At 33.3% G+C, this 20,341-nt stretch overlaps 2 protein-coding genes across 2 annotated transcripts; both read right to left on the reverse strand.

Annotated features, from left to right (window-relative positions):
* Positions 1-4,586: 4,586 nt before the first annotated feature.
* Positions 4,587-11,451, reverse strand: LOC115725736 (partner of Y14 and mago). Its single transcript, XM_030655329.2, has 4 exons — positions 11,107-11,451; positions 10,805-10,960; positions 5,374-5,622; positions 4,587-4,952 (listed from the first exon to the last, which is right to left on the reverse strand). The coding sequence occupies exons 1-4, from the start codon at positions 11,317-11,319 to the stop codon at positions 4,809-4,811; spliced, it is 762 nt and encodes a 253-aa protein (XP_030511189.1). The 5' UTR covers positions 11,320-11,451; the 3' UTR covers positions 4,587-4,808.
* Positions 11,452-13,559: 2,108 nt separating this feature from the next.
* On the reverse strand, positions 13,560-19,161 carry LOC115725354 (uncharacterized). Its single transcript, XM_030654842.2, has 5 exons — positions 18,687-19,161; positions 16,660-17,596; positions 16,423-16,518; positions 14,365-14,501; positions 13,560-14,066 (listed from the first exon to the last, which is right to left on the reverse strand). Exons 1-5 carry the CDS (start codon positions 18,929-18,931, stop codon positions 13,889-13,891), a joined length of 1,593 nt encoding a protein of 530 aa, XP_030510702.1. The 5' UTR covers positions 18,932-19,161; the 3' UTR covers positions 13,560-13,888.
* Positions 19,162-20,341: the final 1,180 nt, after the last annotated feature.

The following is a 20,341-nucleotide window of genomic DNA, read 5'->3' on the forward strand; positions in this document are numbered from 1 at the left end:
TTTTTTTTTTTTTTTTTTTTTTTTTTGTGTGTGTGTGTTTCTAAAGTCCTTTCAAAGTTTAGAAAATATGTGTTTTATTGTCCGGTCGAGCTGATCTTTTGGATAAAAAAAATAGGATATGGGTGGGTTAGAAAAAGTCAGTGAAGCAGTTAAGGTGTCAATTATTTCAATCGATTTTTTTTTTTTTTGAACTTGGTAATGTTTTCTCTTCTCAACTGGCTACATGTGGCAAAAGTAATTCCACGATACATTTCTATTTCCATACCAAATCAATAAAAAAAAGGGACAAATCACATATAGATATAAGACTAATTAGTATTTTTGCCCTTGAATTTTGATATGTACTAAATCATGTCTCTTGAATTTTTAAGGTCATTAAAAATGTCCCTTAAACTATTGAGATTATTGGATTTAAGAACTTTTGTCCAATTTTAGTAAAAAAATCTAACATAGATAAAAGTTCAGAGACATGATTTAGTATATATCAAAGTTCGAGGGGCATGATTTAGTAGATATTAAAGTCTGGAGAGCATGATTTAGTACATAAATAATCATTGAAATAGTAAAATTAAATGAAATTAGATAAAAGTCCTTAATTTTAACAATTTCAATAGTTCAGGGGGCATTATTTGGTAACATGTCAAAGTTCAAGAGACAAAAATCCTAATTAGCTTAAATATAATGACAAAGACATGCTCCAAAACCATTCCGAGGTTTTATATAATTATTTTTTCATTTGAAAAAGAGATTTTACTTAGGAGTTAATTAAATTTATGATAGTTCCTATGATTAGAAATAGAAATCAAGTGACTATGGCATTAATATTCACATAAATAATAAAAGAGAAATGTTAAAGGGCACCAGTGGTGCCTTGCACCCTCCTATGTGTCAATATCGCTATTGGTCTAATTAAGTATCGGGTCCCATATAATTTAATATAATAGCTTTTAGAGAATATCGCTAGCCAATCATAACGCGACATGTCGAGAAGGTGCTAAGCACCACTGGTGCTTAATAGCAATGCTCATAATAAAAATGTTATACAACAATCTGTCTTAAAATTTAGTTGAGTGCAGAATTTTCAAAGTTGATTTCTATAATAGTGTCAACATTTGTTCTACATGAAATGTCTATCTTTTATAAATATTTTTTTGTTAATTGAGATTTTTGGCAATTAGATTAAAAAAAGAGAATAAGTATTTTGAGAGAGCATAAATAAGATAAACAAAATATTTTTTTTTTTTTGATGTGATTGAAGTATTAATAAGTCTTAGTCTACAAGTTACTATACTAAGAAAAGGAATTTTAGCACCATTTAAGCTTGATAAGGGAGTAACTCTGTTTATAGAGAGAGTCATGTAATGTGATGGGCTGATTAGCAGAGCCCTTGATTAAGAGTAAATAATCTAATTGCTAATAGAGAGATAATACAAGATTGGGTGGTTAGATTCTCTACATTCACCCATGGAGCAAGCCCACCATGCCTGGTAGGTAGAGCAAAGCTGATGTGTCTACCGTTGATGTGATAGGTGCCTGTGTGAGTCACCTTTGGCCGCATGAAAAAGGTATATGTCAGAGTAGTAAGTGTGTAAATCTCAATATTTATTGCTTTATAGGGGACTCATTTTGTCATTGGTACGAAAAGAATAAACTATAATGTTTTTCTTATTTACACATTGACAGGTAAGGACTACACTGGTAATTTTTGTCTAGGAGCTTGCATATTCGTGATGGATGCTAATTATTATGAGTTTTTTTTTTATTATTTTTTTTTTATTTATTTTTACACATTGACAGGTAGGGATCACATAGAAACTCATATAAGAGTTAATGGAGCAATCTAAATTGCAACCAAAATCCACATAGTATTAGTAACCTACATAGAAATTATCAGAATAACCATCGAGACAACTTAAACTGTAAATTTGAAAAAAAAAAAGTTAAAAAATAATATAGTGGTAATTCCCCATTTATTATTCCATGAGACTTATGGGGTTACCCTCTTGGGCCAATGTTGTGTCTTGGTTCTTAATGGGTGTTAGGTGGGTCCAAACTAATTGACCATCCCTAACCACATCTACTATTCATGCTTCTTGATAGGGATGTTCATTGGATCACATCCAATAGATTTAGACCCAACTGATCCAATCTAATTATTTATTGGATATTGATCTGATCCAATCCAATCGAATTGAGTCATCAGATCCAATCTAATAGATGTATTGGATTGGATTAGTTCCAACTATTTGATGCATTGACTGATTTTCTATCGAATTAGATTGGATCTATCTAATCCATGTGTTATACCATTTAAGTTGATTTTCATTAAAATATATAAATATATATATATATATATATATATATAAACATAAATTACAACCTAATAATCCAACAATCATAATAAATATTAGTTAAGTCCAATCTAATTCTCACGATCTCATTATAAAACTGCCAAAAAAATAAAGCTTATTAAATATGCATGTGTGAGTCGCCCTTTGGCGGCATGAAAAAGGTGTATATAAGAACAGTGAGTGTAAATCTCAACGTTTATTTTGCTTTATAAGGGACTCATTTTATCGTTGGTACGAAAAGAATAAGCTATAATGTTTTTTCCATTTACACATTGACAGGTACGGACCACACTGGTAATTTTTATCTAGGAGCTTTTTGCTTTCGGGAGCTTGCATATCCATTGATGGATGCTAATTATTATGAGGATTTTTTATTTTAACACTTTAAAATATTTTTTTGGTATTTTTTTCGGTAAGAAACTCACATAAGAGCTAACGGAACAACCTAAATTGCAACTAAAATCCACATAGTAATCCACATAGAAATTATCGGAGTAATCACCGAAGCTCTAAACCGTAAATTTTTTTAAAAAAATTAAAAAATGATATAATGGTAATTCCCCATTTATTATTCCCTGGGACTTATAGGGTTACCCTCTTGGGCCAATGTTGTGTCTTGGTTCTTAGTGGGTGTTAGCTGGGTCCAAACTAATTGACCATCCTGGACCACATCTACTATTCATGCTTCTTGATAGGGGTGTTTATTGGATCACATCTAATAGATTTAGATCCAACCGATTCAATCCAATTATTTATTAAATATTGATCTGATCCAATCCAATCGAATTGAGTCATCCGATTCGATCCAATAGATGTATTGAATTAGATTGGTTCCAATTATTGGATCTATTGACTGGTTTTCTATTGGATCCAATCCATATTAGCTACCATTTAAGTTGATTTCATTAAGAAGAAAAATATACATAAAGAAATATAATTTAAAACTTAATAATCCAGCATACATAATAAACATTAGTTTAGTCTAACCTAATTCTTATGATCTCAGAATAAAACCGCCAAAAAATAAAACTTATTCAATATGTATTGACAACTTTATTAGCATTAGGAAGATAAGAATTTATATTTTATATCTAAGATTATTTTTCTTTTAATCTCATGTGTTAAATGTATATTAAATCAATTAATATATTTTTTAAATAAAATATATAAAATTATAAATGTATTTTAAAAATATGTAAATATAATTGGATGATAATTGGATCGGTCGGTTATCCATTAGATTGGATGTCCCATCCAACAACCGATCCGATCCGATCCGATTAGATTTTTAAAATTTACATCTGATCCGATTAGATTTTTAAAATTTACATCCGATCCGATCCAATTATTATGATTAGATATCTAAATTAAATATCTAATTCCTTTCTTCCACCTGCACAACACTCCCAACAATATCTTTCAAAACAATTATCAGAACCACACTTTTTTTAATATGATTTTTTCACAAATACATAAAAACAACAAAATAATAATTACAAAAATATAGTTGTGTAGAATTTTAAATATTTTTACAATTTTTATGATTTATTTATAAAAAAAATACTATCTCTTTATGTTGTACTCTTGTTAATTTTTTGTTATATGTATGTTTTTTTTTATTGTTATTTTAATATTGTTTAGACATTATTTTCATATTACTTTTATGTAGTTTTTTAATTGTTTTCGTATTACTTTTATAAAGAAACGGTAAAAATGTAAAAAATATATATATAAAAATGTAATTTTTTTTTTAAAAAATAATGACTTATGTAATTATCTTTTTTTAATTGTATATCAAATTCACATTACAATTATACCACTCTACTTTAAACAATTCTACAAATTTTAAAAAACAACCCATAAAAACCATTCCGGTAGTTGTAAAATGAAGATTCTGCAACAGTACATCTCCTTCAGATATTATTTTTCACTTTTTTTTATAACACACACTCCATTAGTTTATAATATTACCATCAATTAGCAAACATACCCCCCCAAATACAAAAGAATTCCCCAATATTTTGCAAATAAAATGAAATCCAAGTACCTAATTGAAAAGACCAGTAATTCTTCAAGGATCATTTTGCCTTTTCGAAAAAAAATTCAGAAGAATGGCAGTAACCATTTTTTTTTTTTTTAATGAACAAATGCTAGTAACTCTTAAAACAGAAGAAGAATCCAAGCAAAATTATCTCTATAATTGTGTTAACAGATATAATCTTATAACTCTATAAGTAGGGAAACTGGTCTTATATTGGAAATGGCCCCCAAGTCATGAAAATGTATCACATTAATTGAAATGAAACATGAATACATAAACTTTCTTTTTCACAAAAGAAAAAATAACTTCTTCTTTTTTTTTTCTCATTTTCACAAAAACAAAGACATAATCTAAAAAGGAGATAAAAAAGAAAAACTACATGGTTATTTCAAGCTTTATCTAACACAAAACCTAATTCAAGATGCAGTAAGTTCAGCTTTTCTATCCTCTAAAAGCTTTAGTTCTTGACACCAACCTTCAAGCTTTGAAAACTTGTCTAACTGTTCAGGCTTCATGTCCTGCTCTGCGATTTTCTGTTTTTGAGCTTCAGTAAGTCGAATCTGCATTTAGGTACAACAGAAACAAATTCACAATTGAAATCAGGATACTATTGCTGTCGAGTCCAATGTTGATACAGAAACTTAAAAGTTCAATAAAACATAAATTAAAAGGGAAAAAGAAAAAAAGAGCTAAAATATATTCTTGTCCAAAGATATATAATTCTTGATAATCTTTGCAGAAAGAAAAAGGTAAGACCTATTTCTAGAATCATTTAAGATGAATAAGAGTTACATAAAACCCTTATTGTGTCTATTGTGCCAATAAAACTAATCCTCACAAATTTGAAATAGAAGGGTTCGAGAAAATCAATAAATTGTCCAAGAGATTTCTAAAGAATGTTCGAAATTATTAGGGGTTACTTTTTACAATTAAAACATTCGAGAAAATAACGCGAAGGTTATGTATAAAAATTATTTGTACCTTCTTTTTAAGAGCTCGAATTCTTTTATCAATATCTTGGATGGGATCTCCTGAATTTGAGTCCTCTACTGAGTCTGAAGGAGGAGAAACCGCTGAAGGATTTGCGGAAACATCTAGCTCATTCATTTGAGATGTCAATGACTTGACAGATTCCGAACCACGGCCAACATTTTTAAGCGGTACTAATTCTTCCTTGTTAGTTTCCTCAACTTCACTCTGTTCCGAGCTCTTCTCTTTTTCAAGAGCAGCCTGCAGATAGACAAAACAAGGTGAAAACAAAGAAGCTTGAACAAATATAGTAACCCTGAAAACAACAATCTTGTTTGCACATTGTTAACTTTTTTTCTTTCTGAAAAAATACACTAGTTGATGAAACTAGAGATAGCTAGTCAAGAGTGGTAAAAGTTGAGAAACTAATCACCAAAGGCAGTTAGTTTTGGAGCTTTGTTTCAAATTAATGAGGTCTTGTGTTTTATATTAAACAAATAATCAACCATTCAAATAATTTGTAAGTAGCATCCTGCAATTTGCATTGCACACCAACTAAAAGTAATTGACCAAGGTGACTGAATAAAATGTTAAAAGATGAAAAAGTGAATAGCACACTTATGGGTAGGATGTCTACTACATAAGCCACAAAAGGAAACCAAACAGCTAATGAAATAAAAACTGAACCAAAGTACACAGCCTTCTGCCATACAATTATCTACTGAAGAATCCCAAAGGATATGCCACATGAACCTTCCTTAAACAAGCTTCATCATGAACTTTATTCTAAGGAAATAGCAGGGTTCTACTCTATATTATGAGTTAAATGGTCACATTAGATGTCACAAGAGTGCAACCAAACGAAATGTCAATTGTACTATCAAAAGTCAGATAAACATTTAACTTGCTCTTCCTTATAATAGGGGCTTGAGAACTCTTTATAAAGGGGGATTCTTCTTGATTATTGTTATTCTAGAAAATTCACTCTCAATAAGATAATTGGGAACTAGGCCAAACTTAGACCAATCATCTTTAAAATTCACTATCGGTACAGGCTAAGATTAATGATTATTTTATTTTATTTTTGAGAAAGAGACAAAGGCCACTTTTTTGTAACTCCTGCCAAATTTTATTCGGGAGCGTCACTTATGGCGGAGAAAAACCGTGGTTACTGGCTAAGTTTTAGCGTTTGGCCATAAACATAAATAAGACTCAAAAGATAACAAAAGAAATACAAACAAGTCAAAATTACAAACTATCTATGATTTCTTAATGTAAAATAAGATCCCAGTCTTTAGTCAACTCTTGAAAAGATATCCCCTCAAACACTTTCGACTTAAACAACCATGTAGCCACCCAGGATTTGATCTTTTCCCATACATCTGAATGTCTAGGGCATACACCATTGAATCCCAAACTTTCTCAGCAATCAAGCCTACAGGCTGTTCCTAAAAGAACACTTCAGGAACAAATGGGAAGAAGTTTATCGCCATTCTTTCGGCAGCATACACACCAACCCAAAGATAGTAACTGGTAGGGCTTTCTTTGTAATACCTAATGGACTTTAACCTTATCCATCACTAGTAATCAACTGAAAACTTATACCTTGGAAGGTACACAACTTTTCTACACTGTTTTGCTCCATTTTTCTTCACCAGTTACAAGGTTAGAAACTAAACAACTAAAAGCAAACCTACAATTGAAAGTTCCAATTGTGTGTTGTTTCCAAACTCTAGAATCTTGAAGAAATCCATAAATTGGACTTAGCAATGGAGAGAATCTGCAAAATGAACTAGTGCTAGCAGTGGTATAGCCTCGAAGGAGCTAGCCTCCACGTAAGTATGAGTCTTCTTGCACGAGCACTAGCTCCTCATGTGTGAGCACAAGTTCTTTCAATGAGAGCTTGAGCTACTCTTACCCGAACATGAGTTCCTTAAGTACAAGTGTCAACTTAACAAGCTCCAAAAGTGAAAGTTTCATCTTAATGAATTCCCAATGCTTGAACTTCATCTTAATGTGATTCTCATTCGCGAGCACTAGTTCTCAAAATTAAAAAAGTTTTTTTTTTTCAAACATGCTCTTCATAGGCTAGCACAAGCTCCTAAAGTGTAAGTATTGTCTCAAAAAGCTCCAAGAGTGGGAGCTAGAGTTCATTGAGTTCCTAAAACACAAATTTCATCTTAATCTATTCCTCATATGTGAGCACGAGTTCTCGAAAGAGCAAAATCTTTCTCAAGTGTGCTCCTCATGGGCAAGCACAAGCTCCCAAAGTGCGAGCTTCATCTTAACACGCCACGCACTCCATGCGGGAGCACATGCTTATCTATGCTATGAGAGCACATGCTACTCTTTTGCAAGCACAAGCTTCCAACATGAGTTTCGACTCAATGAGTGACCAATGAGCAAACTTCATCTTAATGTGTCCCTTATGAAAGAGAGGAAGCTCCCAAAATGTATAAACTTATTCTTAAAGTTCTTCTCATGTGAGAGCACAAACACTCAGTGCGAGCTCCATCTCAACAAATTCCCAAAGTGTGAACTTCGTCTATAAGTGTTCCAAAAAGCAAAAACTCTATACATAGTAATCGCAAGCTTTAAGTGCTAGAGCACATATCCTAAATATTATTGTTATAAGATGCAAATAAAACACTTGTATGCATTGATTTGCATGGACAACATCTTTGATGAAGAAAACTTTCAACAAATTAGGGGCTATTGTTGTATGATAAAATTATCATGCAAGCATACCACTTCTTAGTTACACGCAAGGACCAATGCAATAAGGGCTTGACCTATGCACTAGACCACATCTCGCTTCTATTATCTAAATATTTAACTTTCTTTGACCTATGAATAGGGGCTTGACCACTATATGTAAAGGGGGAATTCCATATGATATATTGTTACTACAAAATTCTCTCTCAATAAACAGGAAAATCGTGGACTAGGTCACTTGGAACAACCACAATACAAAGATTTATGTAAGTGCTTGTATTGCATTATTCACTCAACTAATCCAACTCAATCACCTGTTGTTAAACTTCCATCAACACATACCAAACTGTAATGGAGGTTTAGGAATACGAAGTCACAATAACAAAGCAACAATGTTTGTTTTTAATAGTAACCGTAGATAAAAACATTATTTTAATAAGCAAAAACAATGTTTGAAATAGCTAGTACCAAGATGCTTTGTTTTGGTAAGGCAATGTGTGAGCCACAAACTTTCTACTAAAAAAAGTGAGAAGTGTAAATAAAAAATTATAAATCATGAACATAATACTAGAATTACGACTAAGTCTCAAACAAACCAAAATTAAACATTCAAACATCACAAAACATCTCAACCTAACATAAATTGACGAAGCTAACATTTCCTCTTTCCGATTTCTTTATACATATATATACCAAAATTAAACATTCAAACATCACAAAACATCTCAAACCTAACATAAAATGACGAAGCTAACATTTCCTCTTTCCAATTTCTTAATATATAATATATATATATATATATATAAAATGTCATATTAAATGAAATGAAAAATGAGAAAGCTACTAATGTTTGATGTTACTACACCCACCTTTTCAAGTGACGACTTCACCTAGTATCAAGAGAATGGACGTTACTACACCCACCATCCACCAAAGTTAATGTTCCCATCAAGGGTACCACATAACCTCTTTCAAAAGAAAAAAAAATGATTTTAAAAATGTTCATAGTGAGTTCTCGCTACAATCTTTTCATGGTTATGGCGTCCTTTAGCTATAAACATTTGGATAAGACTTTTGGGGTTGAACATGAGGTGTTTATCATCTTAAAAACCTTTCAATTATTGAGTATAAAGTGGGAGGCCTGTCAAGGTAATAAAACCATGCATTCAAAGGGCAATTCTATGGTGTGACACTGATACAACTAATTAGGTAGAACTCACTTCCAAAAGCTAGCCGGAGAGAAGAGGGTGACTAAGTAGTTATGTACTAATAACCAATCCCATACTTGGTTAATGAGGGATCCTAACAGTACATCCCCCTTGGGAGTTGACATCCACGGTGGCCTACTCTAGGCCTAATCCACAGGTCACCCCTTCTGCATGCTGCACCTTCCATTCATAGCCCCTAATCCGACTTCGGTCCCACTTCACGGTGCATGGCTCTGATATTACTTAATACAGCTACTTGAGTAGAACTCACTCCCAAAAGCTAGCCTAAGAGAGGAGGGTGCCCAAGTAGTTATATACTACTAACCAATCTCATACTTGGTGAATGAGGGATCCTAACAATACACCTCCCTTTGGAGTCGACGTCCATGGCGGCCCACTCTACGGTGGCCTACTATGGACCTAATCCATAGCTCACCCCTTTTTGCAACGTCAATCCCACTTAAGGGTGCATGGCTTTTATACCATTTTATACAACCACTTGTGTGGATTCACTCCCAAAAGCTAGCCTAAGAGAGGAGGGTGCCCAAGTAGTTATATACTACTAACCAATCCCTTGGTCAATTTGGGATCCTAACAGACACACTTCACAGACAAAAGAAGGATGTAGAGGTTCAAGTCTTACTTTCTGCACAATTGTACAGCTGCCGAACCCCATTGGCCTTCTCAGTAATATCCATATCGAGCTAAGCTCCCTAAATAATCTAAACTAGGAAAAGGAATTGATAGATATAAATTTGCTCCACAGGGAAGAGTTGCAATATATTTCCAGATATTTAATTCTTGTTCGTGTTGCCTAATCCATATCCTAACTGTTATCACTTAAACCAACTGGCCTCATACCCCAAAGTGCCATGTGAAACTTCCATGTCAGTTTTACAATCGAACTGAATTTGTTAAAGAACCTTCACTACCGAAGAAAATTAATCAAAGAACCACCAAAGGGTCAAACTTTCATAAACTAATAATGTATGGCTACATTGTTGGCGAGGAAAGTAAGAAAGTTCAAGTACAAAATTGAACCTAGATTCCTCTGCAATTATATAAATAATGTGAACAAATTATCAAGAGGTAATCGGAGGACATACAAACAAAAAAGAAAAATCAGAAGAATGACTAATGTAAGATTCATGGCTGAATGACTATTTTTACAACTTGACCATTCCTTGGGAGGAAACCTAAATATAAAGACATCTTGTTGCAACCCTCGAAAAAAAATATAACTTCAAAATATTCAAATATTTCAATACTCTTTAAAATCCTTACAGAGTCTTCATATTAACGGTCAATAATGGTGAGACAGATTAGAATAAGATTTCAGTCTCAAAAATAAATCGATCTAAAACTTCCAATTGAAATCTTTTAAGAACACATCCAATCCAACCATTGCTTGGTATCAAAAATCATGCTCGGCAGACAATGACATTACCCATTCAACGATGTATCCCAAGCTCAAAAATATGATTAGATAAAACAAGGAAAAAAAAAAGAGAGCAGCATACCTGTATCCGCTTCTCCTTCTTTCTCTCGTTCCTCTTTACAGACTTAGTCTTAGGTTTCGTATCGGCGGCTGTGGCCGTGGCCGTGGCCGTGGCTGCAGCCGCGGCGGGTGGATCATAACCAGGAGGTCCCTCATGTGAAGACATCTCCTTTTTCAACTGCAGCATTGTACAATGACAAAACTAACTTCGTCAAAATTTTCCAAGCTTACTACTTTGAAAAGAAAGTCACGATGAGCATTCAACAGAAAGCTTTTCTGAGTGTCCAAACAAGAAAAAGTAGGAGGAGGGCATGAATTCCGTACCAAAGAGCCTTTGGATTGGTAAATGGCGACTTCATCTTGAGGGACATAGCCAGCCCTAATCCGAATGGGTTTGCGAAGAGTGCCATCGGGTCTCCGAGTTGGCGCGAGAAGTCTCTCTCCTTGCTTTAGGGTTTTGCTGATCTCAGCCAATCGATTCAAGTCGTGGTCTTCTCCTCCTCCTCCTCCTCCACCACCATTGTTAGTGGCTGCCATGATTGAAGAATCACTGTGTGGTTTGCAGTTGCACTACTTGTACTGCTTTTTCATCCTCCAATGTCCAAATTTGCAGTGAAGAAGAAAAACACTTTCCAATCTTTCATTTTCTGTCTTATTTTATTTTATTATCTTTCATATTTTTTTTTTTTTTTGACGCGGTGATCAAAATCACACTAGATTATCAAAGCAGCAATTTACAATCGGCGACGGCACCTCCTCGAACCAGGATAGCTCATCGTCTAACCGAAGGGCATGCTTTGCCAAACCATGCGCGACAGAATTCTCATCCCGAGCCACATGGGACAAAACTGCCCCCGGAAATTTAGACAATAAAGCTATAACGTCTTCAAATAGCACCACATCACATTGAAAAAATACCTTCCCGTTATTAACTAGTTGTCTTCAGAGCAAAGCGAAACTGAAAAAAATTGCAACACCAAAAGCAAAGAATACACTTATATTAGAATGACAATCTTCAAAATAAAATAATATACAAATTTAGAAATTAACACACACTTTATTACTCTAGCTCTCAGCAATACTAAAAAAGTAAAAAATTAACAAAATTTCTAAGAATAACTAGCCAAAGGTATTATCCTTTGGCTAGTAGCAATGTACTAGCACCCTAATATAAAATACTGAAAAATAATATCAAACAAATTATGTTTAAAATTAGAATTATTAGTAATTCTCTGTAATTGTAGGCGCCCTCCAATTAAGCAAAGTTTTTATTATTTTCACTTTCATAATCACAGGAGTACTGAAATTTTGATTTTTTTTTTTTAATTGTAGGTAAGTTTTACACTGTGTATTGTATTAAATTTTCACTATAGTTTTACGATTGTTTTTTAGTTGTTCTATTGTTATTTTAATTATTTTGTTTTGTCGTTTTACGGTCGTTTTATAAAAAGACAGTATTTTTGTAAAAAATTCCGTGTAACAGTAAATTGTAAACTTTTACCCAAAATCTATATACATGACATTTTTAGCTCTCTATTAGAGACACTCTTAATATGTACATATCCTTAATCACTTTCATTATAATTTTAACTTTTTTTTTTAATTATACATAACTTTTTAAGTTTTTTTTGTACTAATTACACACTATTTAAGTTCCATAGTCATTCTTTTTTTGTATTTTCTCAAACTAAATAAGATTATCATAGTAATTTATATTTTTTTTGGTCATATTTGAAGTTGTGTGTTATGTTTTTGTACCAGTTACTCCATTTTCCTTTTTAAAATATTTTTTTTAAGTCTTTTTAACATTTTTTATCATCTTTTTTCAATTTTATTACCCTTTTTTTATTTGTTTATTAGTAAATACATAATAGTTATTATGTAAAAAACTATACGAGTATACATATGATATTAATCATTATTTGTGTTGTTATTCTTCTTTTTTTTTTCTTCATAAATTTTGGTTAATTATTATTTTATTTTTCTTCTAAACTTTGCTTATTAGTAGATAATAGTAAAATAAATCACATGAACTTACATTTAGACATGACGACTTTTAATCTTAGTTTCAAAAAGTTAACTTATACCACACTATGTCCATGTTTAACCATAACTTCTTATTAACCATTGTTTAAACATAATTGATAAAAATAAGATATATGATTATAACTCATAAATTTTAACAGGGTTATGTGCCTATGACACGTCCTGCAAGCCTAGTATATATGTATAGTTATAGTTATATAAAATTCGCAACATTGGCATTGCATTTCTATGGTCTGTTCTTGTTGTCTAGGACATTGGAGTTGTTGCCTACTTGATTCAAAAATTCATTTGATGTTCCATATCTCTGTTCTTTGTCAAGCATTAGGGCCACAGTTTTGCCACCAAATCTTGCTGCAGGTTGGGGACGCAGAAGACTCCTCCTCAAGCTCTCATACAATGGACTCATTTGCCTGCATTCGAAGCGACCCGGGAAGATTTCTCCCCCATATAGCAACAATGCCCTCATTTGCACCTTGAGGAGAAGGTGCGTTAGGGGGGTTGGAAAATGTGTGCACCAACAAGTAATAGAATAAAGAGAGTGAGATTAGTCTGAGTAGTGTGTGGAAAATTAATTGGGTGAGTTGGAAACTCTTGGCAGAGAAGTCAGGCTCTTGAAAATCCTAATTACTATCAATACAATTTCAGTTCGGATTTCCTTCAGCTATTCTCTGTGTTTCCTTTAATTAAATTGCAGAAATTACCTATCAAAACGAAAGAAACAAGGTCTTTAGTTAAGGGTTAAAGTTGAAGTTTTTCGTTAATTTCATTAATCACAAATCATTTTTCTGAAAAAAATATGGGATTTACATGCACAAATTGAAACAAAACTAATATTTGAACAAATACAAATCTGAGCCTAAAATGATTCAATTTATAGCAAAATTTTACAAATCCTCTTTACTTCAACCAAAGTGGAAGGATTATCATCTCTCCAAAGAATACATCACATGATGCCCCATGAGTAGTGTGATGATCATTAACTCTGCTTTTCCTCCAAAAGCCTGCAACAATAAGAGTGCACCGCAAAAAAGGGCAGAATGAGAAGAAAAATAAATGGCAATCATTCCCTCTTATCTTCTTCGGAATCATCTTCCTCGTCGTACCTCTCCTCATCCCCAGCTTTCTTCTCTTTTTTCTCTTGCTTTACTAAGCTGACATCACCGTCAGACTTCCCCCTAGTTAGAGATTGAGTTTCTTCATCATCGGAATTTTCTCCCACTTCCTCCGAATAAGCGTACCTATAAAATACAAAACCTTTAGAGAGTGGAAATCAGCATTAAGGGCAGCTTGTGCTCATTGAGACAATAGTTAAGAACACGAGCAAAAAGGGATTTGCATCTTCAGCATTGGCATACCAGATTCCTAAAAGGAAGAAGATTCTTGATTTTCAATTATCTGTTCTTAAATTTGTTTTATGCTAAGGACTGAAGCATCATATGACATATTGTACGGGAACACAACAAACCACAAAAAGCACTGATAAAAGTAGGCACATTTCATGCTTTTAGAAGAAAAAAAGAGTAGTTATTCACAAACCGTTGAGAACTCTGAGATGGAGCCCAGAGACAGCAGATTACAGAGAGTAATGCAAATGCAAGAACGTCCCAGAAAGCGGTGATGATCCAAGCACTCTGCCACCTTTCGTTAAATGGATCTGTTGCTTTGAAGTATACCTGCATGAGCAAGCTCACCATATTTATGACAATTTAAAGAATCAACCCAAGAACAGCATAAACAATTTTTTTTTTTTCATTTAAAATATAATTAAATTCAGAAGAGTATAGCCTTTCACAGAAAAGCCAAAATTCACAACAAATAGGAGTGTACTTTAACCGAAAAGGTTCAACTGTGATGATAAACCTCTCAAGTGATGATGAATAATGATACATCAGATTAAAAGTCTCAAGGAAATACTGGAACACTCTTAAATGTTCTACAAGAGACACTACCTCGAGAGGAACAATAAATTAATATCTTTTAATTACTGAAATCGGGACCTAAAATTTGCAAAATTGGGAATGTTAAGAAAGCTATTGCTGAAGTCAAAGCATTGTAAATGCAGATTACAAAGTTGCAGAAATAATACAGGCCCATGTAACAAAAAGTCAAAAATTTCTAAAACTTCTGATCTCATACAAATATACAGAAAGTATTGGCATAAGAAGTTTATACTTGATTAGGATAATCATTACTATATGATTTAATCAAGATCACATCTACTGAGTGTTGGGCACTAACATCATAGATAACAGAAATAATCTAGAACATTTAGTGACTAATTTGTCAATGAACATGAATTACTACACAATTTTCCTGGAAGTAATCCTTATTTACAGTGTTGTTTTTGAAGTAAGTAGAAGACAAAGTTGGATGAGTAGTATAATAACCTTGAAGTTTTTAAAGACGATCAAATCAAAATGTGGTGCCACCGAAAGATACTCCATGGGAAATGCTCATACATGAACAAGAATTTTATACCTAAGGTCTATGACAATCAGAGAAATATGAACATTGTTTTCAATAGTTTGGCTATATGCTTTCCAACCCTAAATGTAGGTCTGAATATGATCTCTATGCAGTACTTCCTAGTTACTGATAAAATATTGGTAAATGGTCAGAAAATAACACAGGTAGAATGGTTCAAAAAATCAGGGGGATTGGTGGGACTGCTGAGCAAAGAAAGATTCATACGAAGAATATATAAATTGAGAAAACAACCCATGTAACATGATCTGAGGTTAGAAGCATAACTGCAGTTAAATCAACCAGAATTTCAACTAACTGAAACTTGCTAAAGACAAATTTCACTTTTATAATGTAATTTTAAATATCTACATATATAAAATAAGAAAAAACGAAAAAGAGCTTTGTTAATATATTTGTCTTAGAGAGTTGCTATATGGTCCAGGTATTTGACAGATTTCGAGTGGACTCGGTTACTCCTAGGTGCGTTTATGCCTCAAGATTTTGATGGATATAATAATAAGAAGATAAATATAATTTGGAACTGTGGAGTGTCAGCGGCGATGTACATGGTTTGGCTCAAAAGAAATGATAGAATTATTCAAGACAAGAACTCTCTAGATTATCTTTGGGTTGCAGTTTGGCATACTTTTATTTTTTCTGTCTGTTGAGAGATTAAAAGGTATTGTTGTAACTTATTTCTGTGTTGAAGTTTGTTGTTGCTGTGGTTTCAGTTTAAATTCTGGTTGAGTATGTGATGGTGTGCTGTTCAAGTGTTCATGAAAAATTCCTTTCTTCAGCGGTATAATTATCCTCAAAATACATAATAATAATAATAATAATAATAATAATAATAATAATAATAATAATAATAATAATAATGCTGATATTTTCATAACAAATAAAAATCCATTTTTGTCTTAATTTGGTTTTTCAGGATGTTAAGAAAATAAGTATTAAATGTAGAAATGTAGGAAAACATATGCAAACCTCCTAGTCCAGTCAATGATGTAAAAATCCAAAGGAAACAATGTCTTTACTCTTTCATGCTATTCTAGTTTTATATGTATCATATGGAAAAGGTCCATGAGGAAACCACACGTAATTTCTACACTACTGACTACAACTTACCTCATAACCTATCCATGCAACTGAGACAATCACCGTAACTGCCAATGCATTGGAGAACTTTCTATATATATCCAACTTTACAGAACTCCTCTTTGCCTGGAAAAGTAACTAGTTTAGTTTCCAAGAGTGTAACACAAAACTAATTAAACTTATGTGAAACAAATATACTAGTAGGAACATTTTAAAGGAACTTGAAAACCTAACTAGAATAAGGCATCATTAGGGAGATTGTCATACCTGTAACTGCTCTAGTGTTTTCGAGAGAGAGGTAAAGATCCACAATATCAGAAATGCATCCAAAAAGGCATTGGGCAGGACCAAAAAGAGTTTTGCTCGTCCAGATATATCATTGATGGTTCCCACATACTCAGAAATATTCAGCAATTCAGTGGCAAAAAAGTATGTTACTCCAAGAACAAGCACCTTCGAGGTAAGACCACCAAGGGTAGGTCGCACAACACCATAACCCATTGAAACGGAGAGGATAAGGAGGCGAGAGATTGTTTTTCTCACAGCTCCAATTGTCACAACCCATGTTGTAAGTACAACTGGCCTCATTCCAGTATTATTAAAATGTACATATTCAAGATGCCAAAGAATCATCTCGAAGAAACCAAGAGCAATTACAGCTGTAATGCAGTGTTGAAGTTGCAGAACATCATTCCAAAACCTCACATACTGAGATAACCAAATCAAACTAAGCAAGAAATAAGCAAGTGACATATACACGTAGAATTTCTTGAAAGGAGCCATCCTACCAGGTAGAAAACCATCAGGGTTTTTCCATGAAGTTTTTCCATTCATTGTAAGACCCTTGAGTTTTGGATCGCATGCTACAAAAAACAAGTTGTACATTCCGGTTTTCGTGATGGAAACCTCATTATTTTCCATACTTGCAACTATAGAATTCCCACTAAACTGTGCATTCAGAATAATAGGCCAGTTGATATCTGTTGCAGAAGGTACCCTAATGACTTCACCTTGTTTACAACCTTCAATCTTAGCCAGATCAGGGGTGCAGCATATAGCTCTTTGCCCACCATAAGCTGAGCCACCAATATTATTTCGATCAGCTGCCTCAAAAATAATAATTTGTACCAACCCAGTACTGTGTTCCATATCTGACTTCTGGTCAGCAGAAGCCTTGCTCCTCCAAAATTTAATGTTTTCAAATCTATTTGAAGGAAAATGTCAGAAATGAAACTTAAATTGGTAATAAGAGATTGAAAGTGAATCAATTAAATAAAAACAACGACCACTATGCAAAAGCCAAATGCACTCACTCTACCACAAACGACAAAATATACAATATCCTTTCACATAGAAGTTGCACGGATGCATCCAGATTCTCTGGATATAGAGAGTTAAAGAATCCAAAAAAGAGGGCATATGCATCACGAGACTAATTCTTATATAACCCCAAGGGATGGTCTAGTGGTAAGGAGTGTTGGTAGGCATTTGTTCAAAAGTTTGAAACTCCCATTGACTAAAAAACCTTGGAGCCACTAGGACAGTCTCCCGGTCGAACTGCCAAAAAAATATAGAACAGATAAAAGAGAACCTAATACTTATATAGTGATAAATCTCTTTTGTCTCAGGAAAATAAATGACCTGGATTAATAGTATAAATTGGAAAGTATTGCCTCTATTGCCACTGTTAAAACAATATAAGCAACATCAACAAACAAGCCAAAGTGGGTATTTGTTGGTTACACGGGTAAGAGGTTATTTGAAAATTAAGTTTCCATTAGCTGAAAGGGACTGGTTGAAATTTACACTCTATACATTCACATGGAATTCTCACAATGTCAAAAAAGAGTATAATCCCATATTAAACCCTTCTCACAATTATTCTCAGCATCCACATTTCAGCCATTATTTAGTTATGAATCACAGAAAATGATTCCTAAAACTACATGTCCTATTAATTTCTAGATTGCATCAGATAGAAGACATTGAACTAAAGTTAAATAACAGTAAAGAATATGATGAAAAAGCTTAACAAGAGAGGAGCAACAATAGCTTTTAAGATCATCATTTATTTATTTTTCCTTTTATTTGTCTATGCATATAAATATATACATATAACAACTCCAAAACTCCATTAACTATTATAGAAATCAACACAAAACAATTCTGCATCACTTCTAAGCAAATAAAATTTCGAATCAAAATCAGTTAACGAACTTAAAAACAGATCTAGAACAAACTCAAATTCAAATCTAACAAAACACAAGAGAATCCACACAAAACGAAAACAATACCTGATATAAGACCGACCATCGTGGATCGAAGACGGGTCGGACTCGTCGGCGGCGGCGGAGGTGAGAGAAGCAGCAATGCCTTCGCTACCGCCAGAGAGAAGGTAAGAATTGCCAACTTCTCTGAAGGTTTCGTTGTTGTAGACGTGAATTGAGGCGTAAGAAGTAATGGCGGTGAATGAGAGCAGAAAGAAGAAGAAGAGTGCGTAGCCATTGTTGAACCGTCGGGTGTGGAGCCTGAGCTCCATGTTTGAGCTTGGTGGGAGGTTTTAGAGAGAGAAAATGCGAATGAGAAAGAGAGGAGGAAGATCGGGAGAAATGAAGGTTGAAGAAGAAGAAGAAGAGTTAGTTGAGGAGGGAGATTGTGGAAGAAGCAACGTAGCTCTCAGATTCAGTACAACAATGGAGGAGGTTACCCTTTACGCGCGCTCTTCGCACGTGCTCTACAAGTACTTACACATGTGACCGCTAAGCTGTTCTTTTCTTATCATTTTTTAATTAATTAATTAAGTAAATAATATCTTTATTATGGAATAATTATCTTCTTCTCAACATAAGACTGAAAATCTCGCTATAGACCAATGTCATGTATAATAGTCAACTGTAATCGCTGGATTCAATTGTACTCTATATTTAACAAAATAAGAAATAAATAAATAAAATAGTTAGACTCAATACTGGAAATGCTTAGTTGATTTTTATTTTTAGTTATATGTTATTTAAGCTTAATTGCTTGATTGGTTTGAGATTTAAAAGTAATTTTATGTTTTTAAAAACTTAAAATGTGGGGTTTACCATAAGAATACTTGATTGATTTAATGTTTTCAAAAGCGAAATTTAAATATGATTTTGAGTTTTAAGTTAAAAAATAAAAACAATAATTTTATATTTTTTTTTTATGTTTTCAAATCATTAAATCTAAAAACTTTTCAAATACTCTCTTACTTTTTTATTTTGAGATTCTCAACCAATCACAACTCCAACTTTTTAAAACTCAAAAATACAATATTATTCTACAATTAATCACATTTTTAAAAATAATTTTTTACAGACAAAATTCAAATTTTTGTTTTTAAAACACTCTTTTAGAAAACACAATTTTTAAAGGGAAATTTGATTAAATATGCTTACATTACTTTAAATTTTTTCTCCTAAATTTATACTTACCAATATTTTTAGCATATGACAACTTTAGTGTTATTCCCAAAATACCCTCCCCATTTACATCAACTCCCTCTCTCTTCCCATTCTTTCTTCTTCTTCCCACCCGATTTAAATCGGACCCCATCGGACTAGGCATCGGACCCATCGAACTGGGCATCACACCCATCGGACTGGGCATCAGACCCATCGGACTGGGCATCAGACCCATCGGACTAGGCATCGGACCCATCGGATAGAGCATTGGACTCATCGGACCTACACATATTTAAACCAATTGAAGGGCCCATCGGACCCATATCGGACTAGCATCGGACGTCCCATCGGGCCTTCTTCTTCTTCCTCAAAATTTTCCAATTTCACATATCCGACATAAATGGTTAACACTTTTGGACCAAAAAAAAAAGAAAATAAAAACACACCTTCGACATTGTTATGGATGGCGTGCACCGTATGGGTTGTGGATCCGGTCATCGATTGCCTCGTCGATAGGGTCG

The sequence above is a fragment of the Cannabis sativa genome, chromosome 6 (assembly GCF_029168945.1).
Source record: "Cannabis sativa cultivar Pink pepper isolate KNU-18-1 chromosome 6, ASM2916894v1, whole genome shotgun sequence".
NCBI classification, from domain to species: Eukaryota; Viridiplantae; Streptophyta; class Magnoliopsida; order Rosales; family Cannabaceae; genus Cannabis; species Cannabis sativa.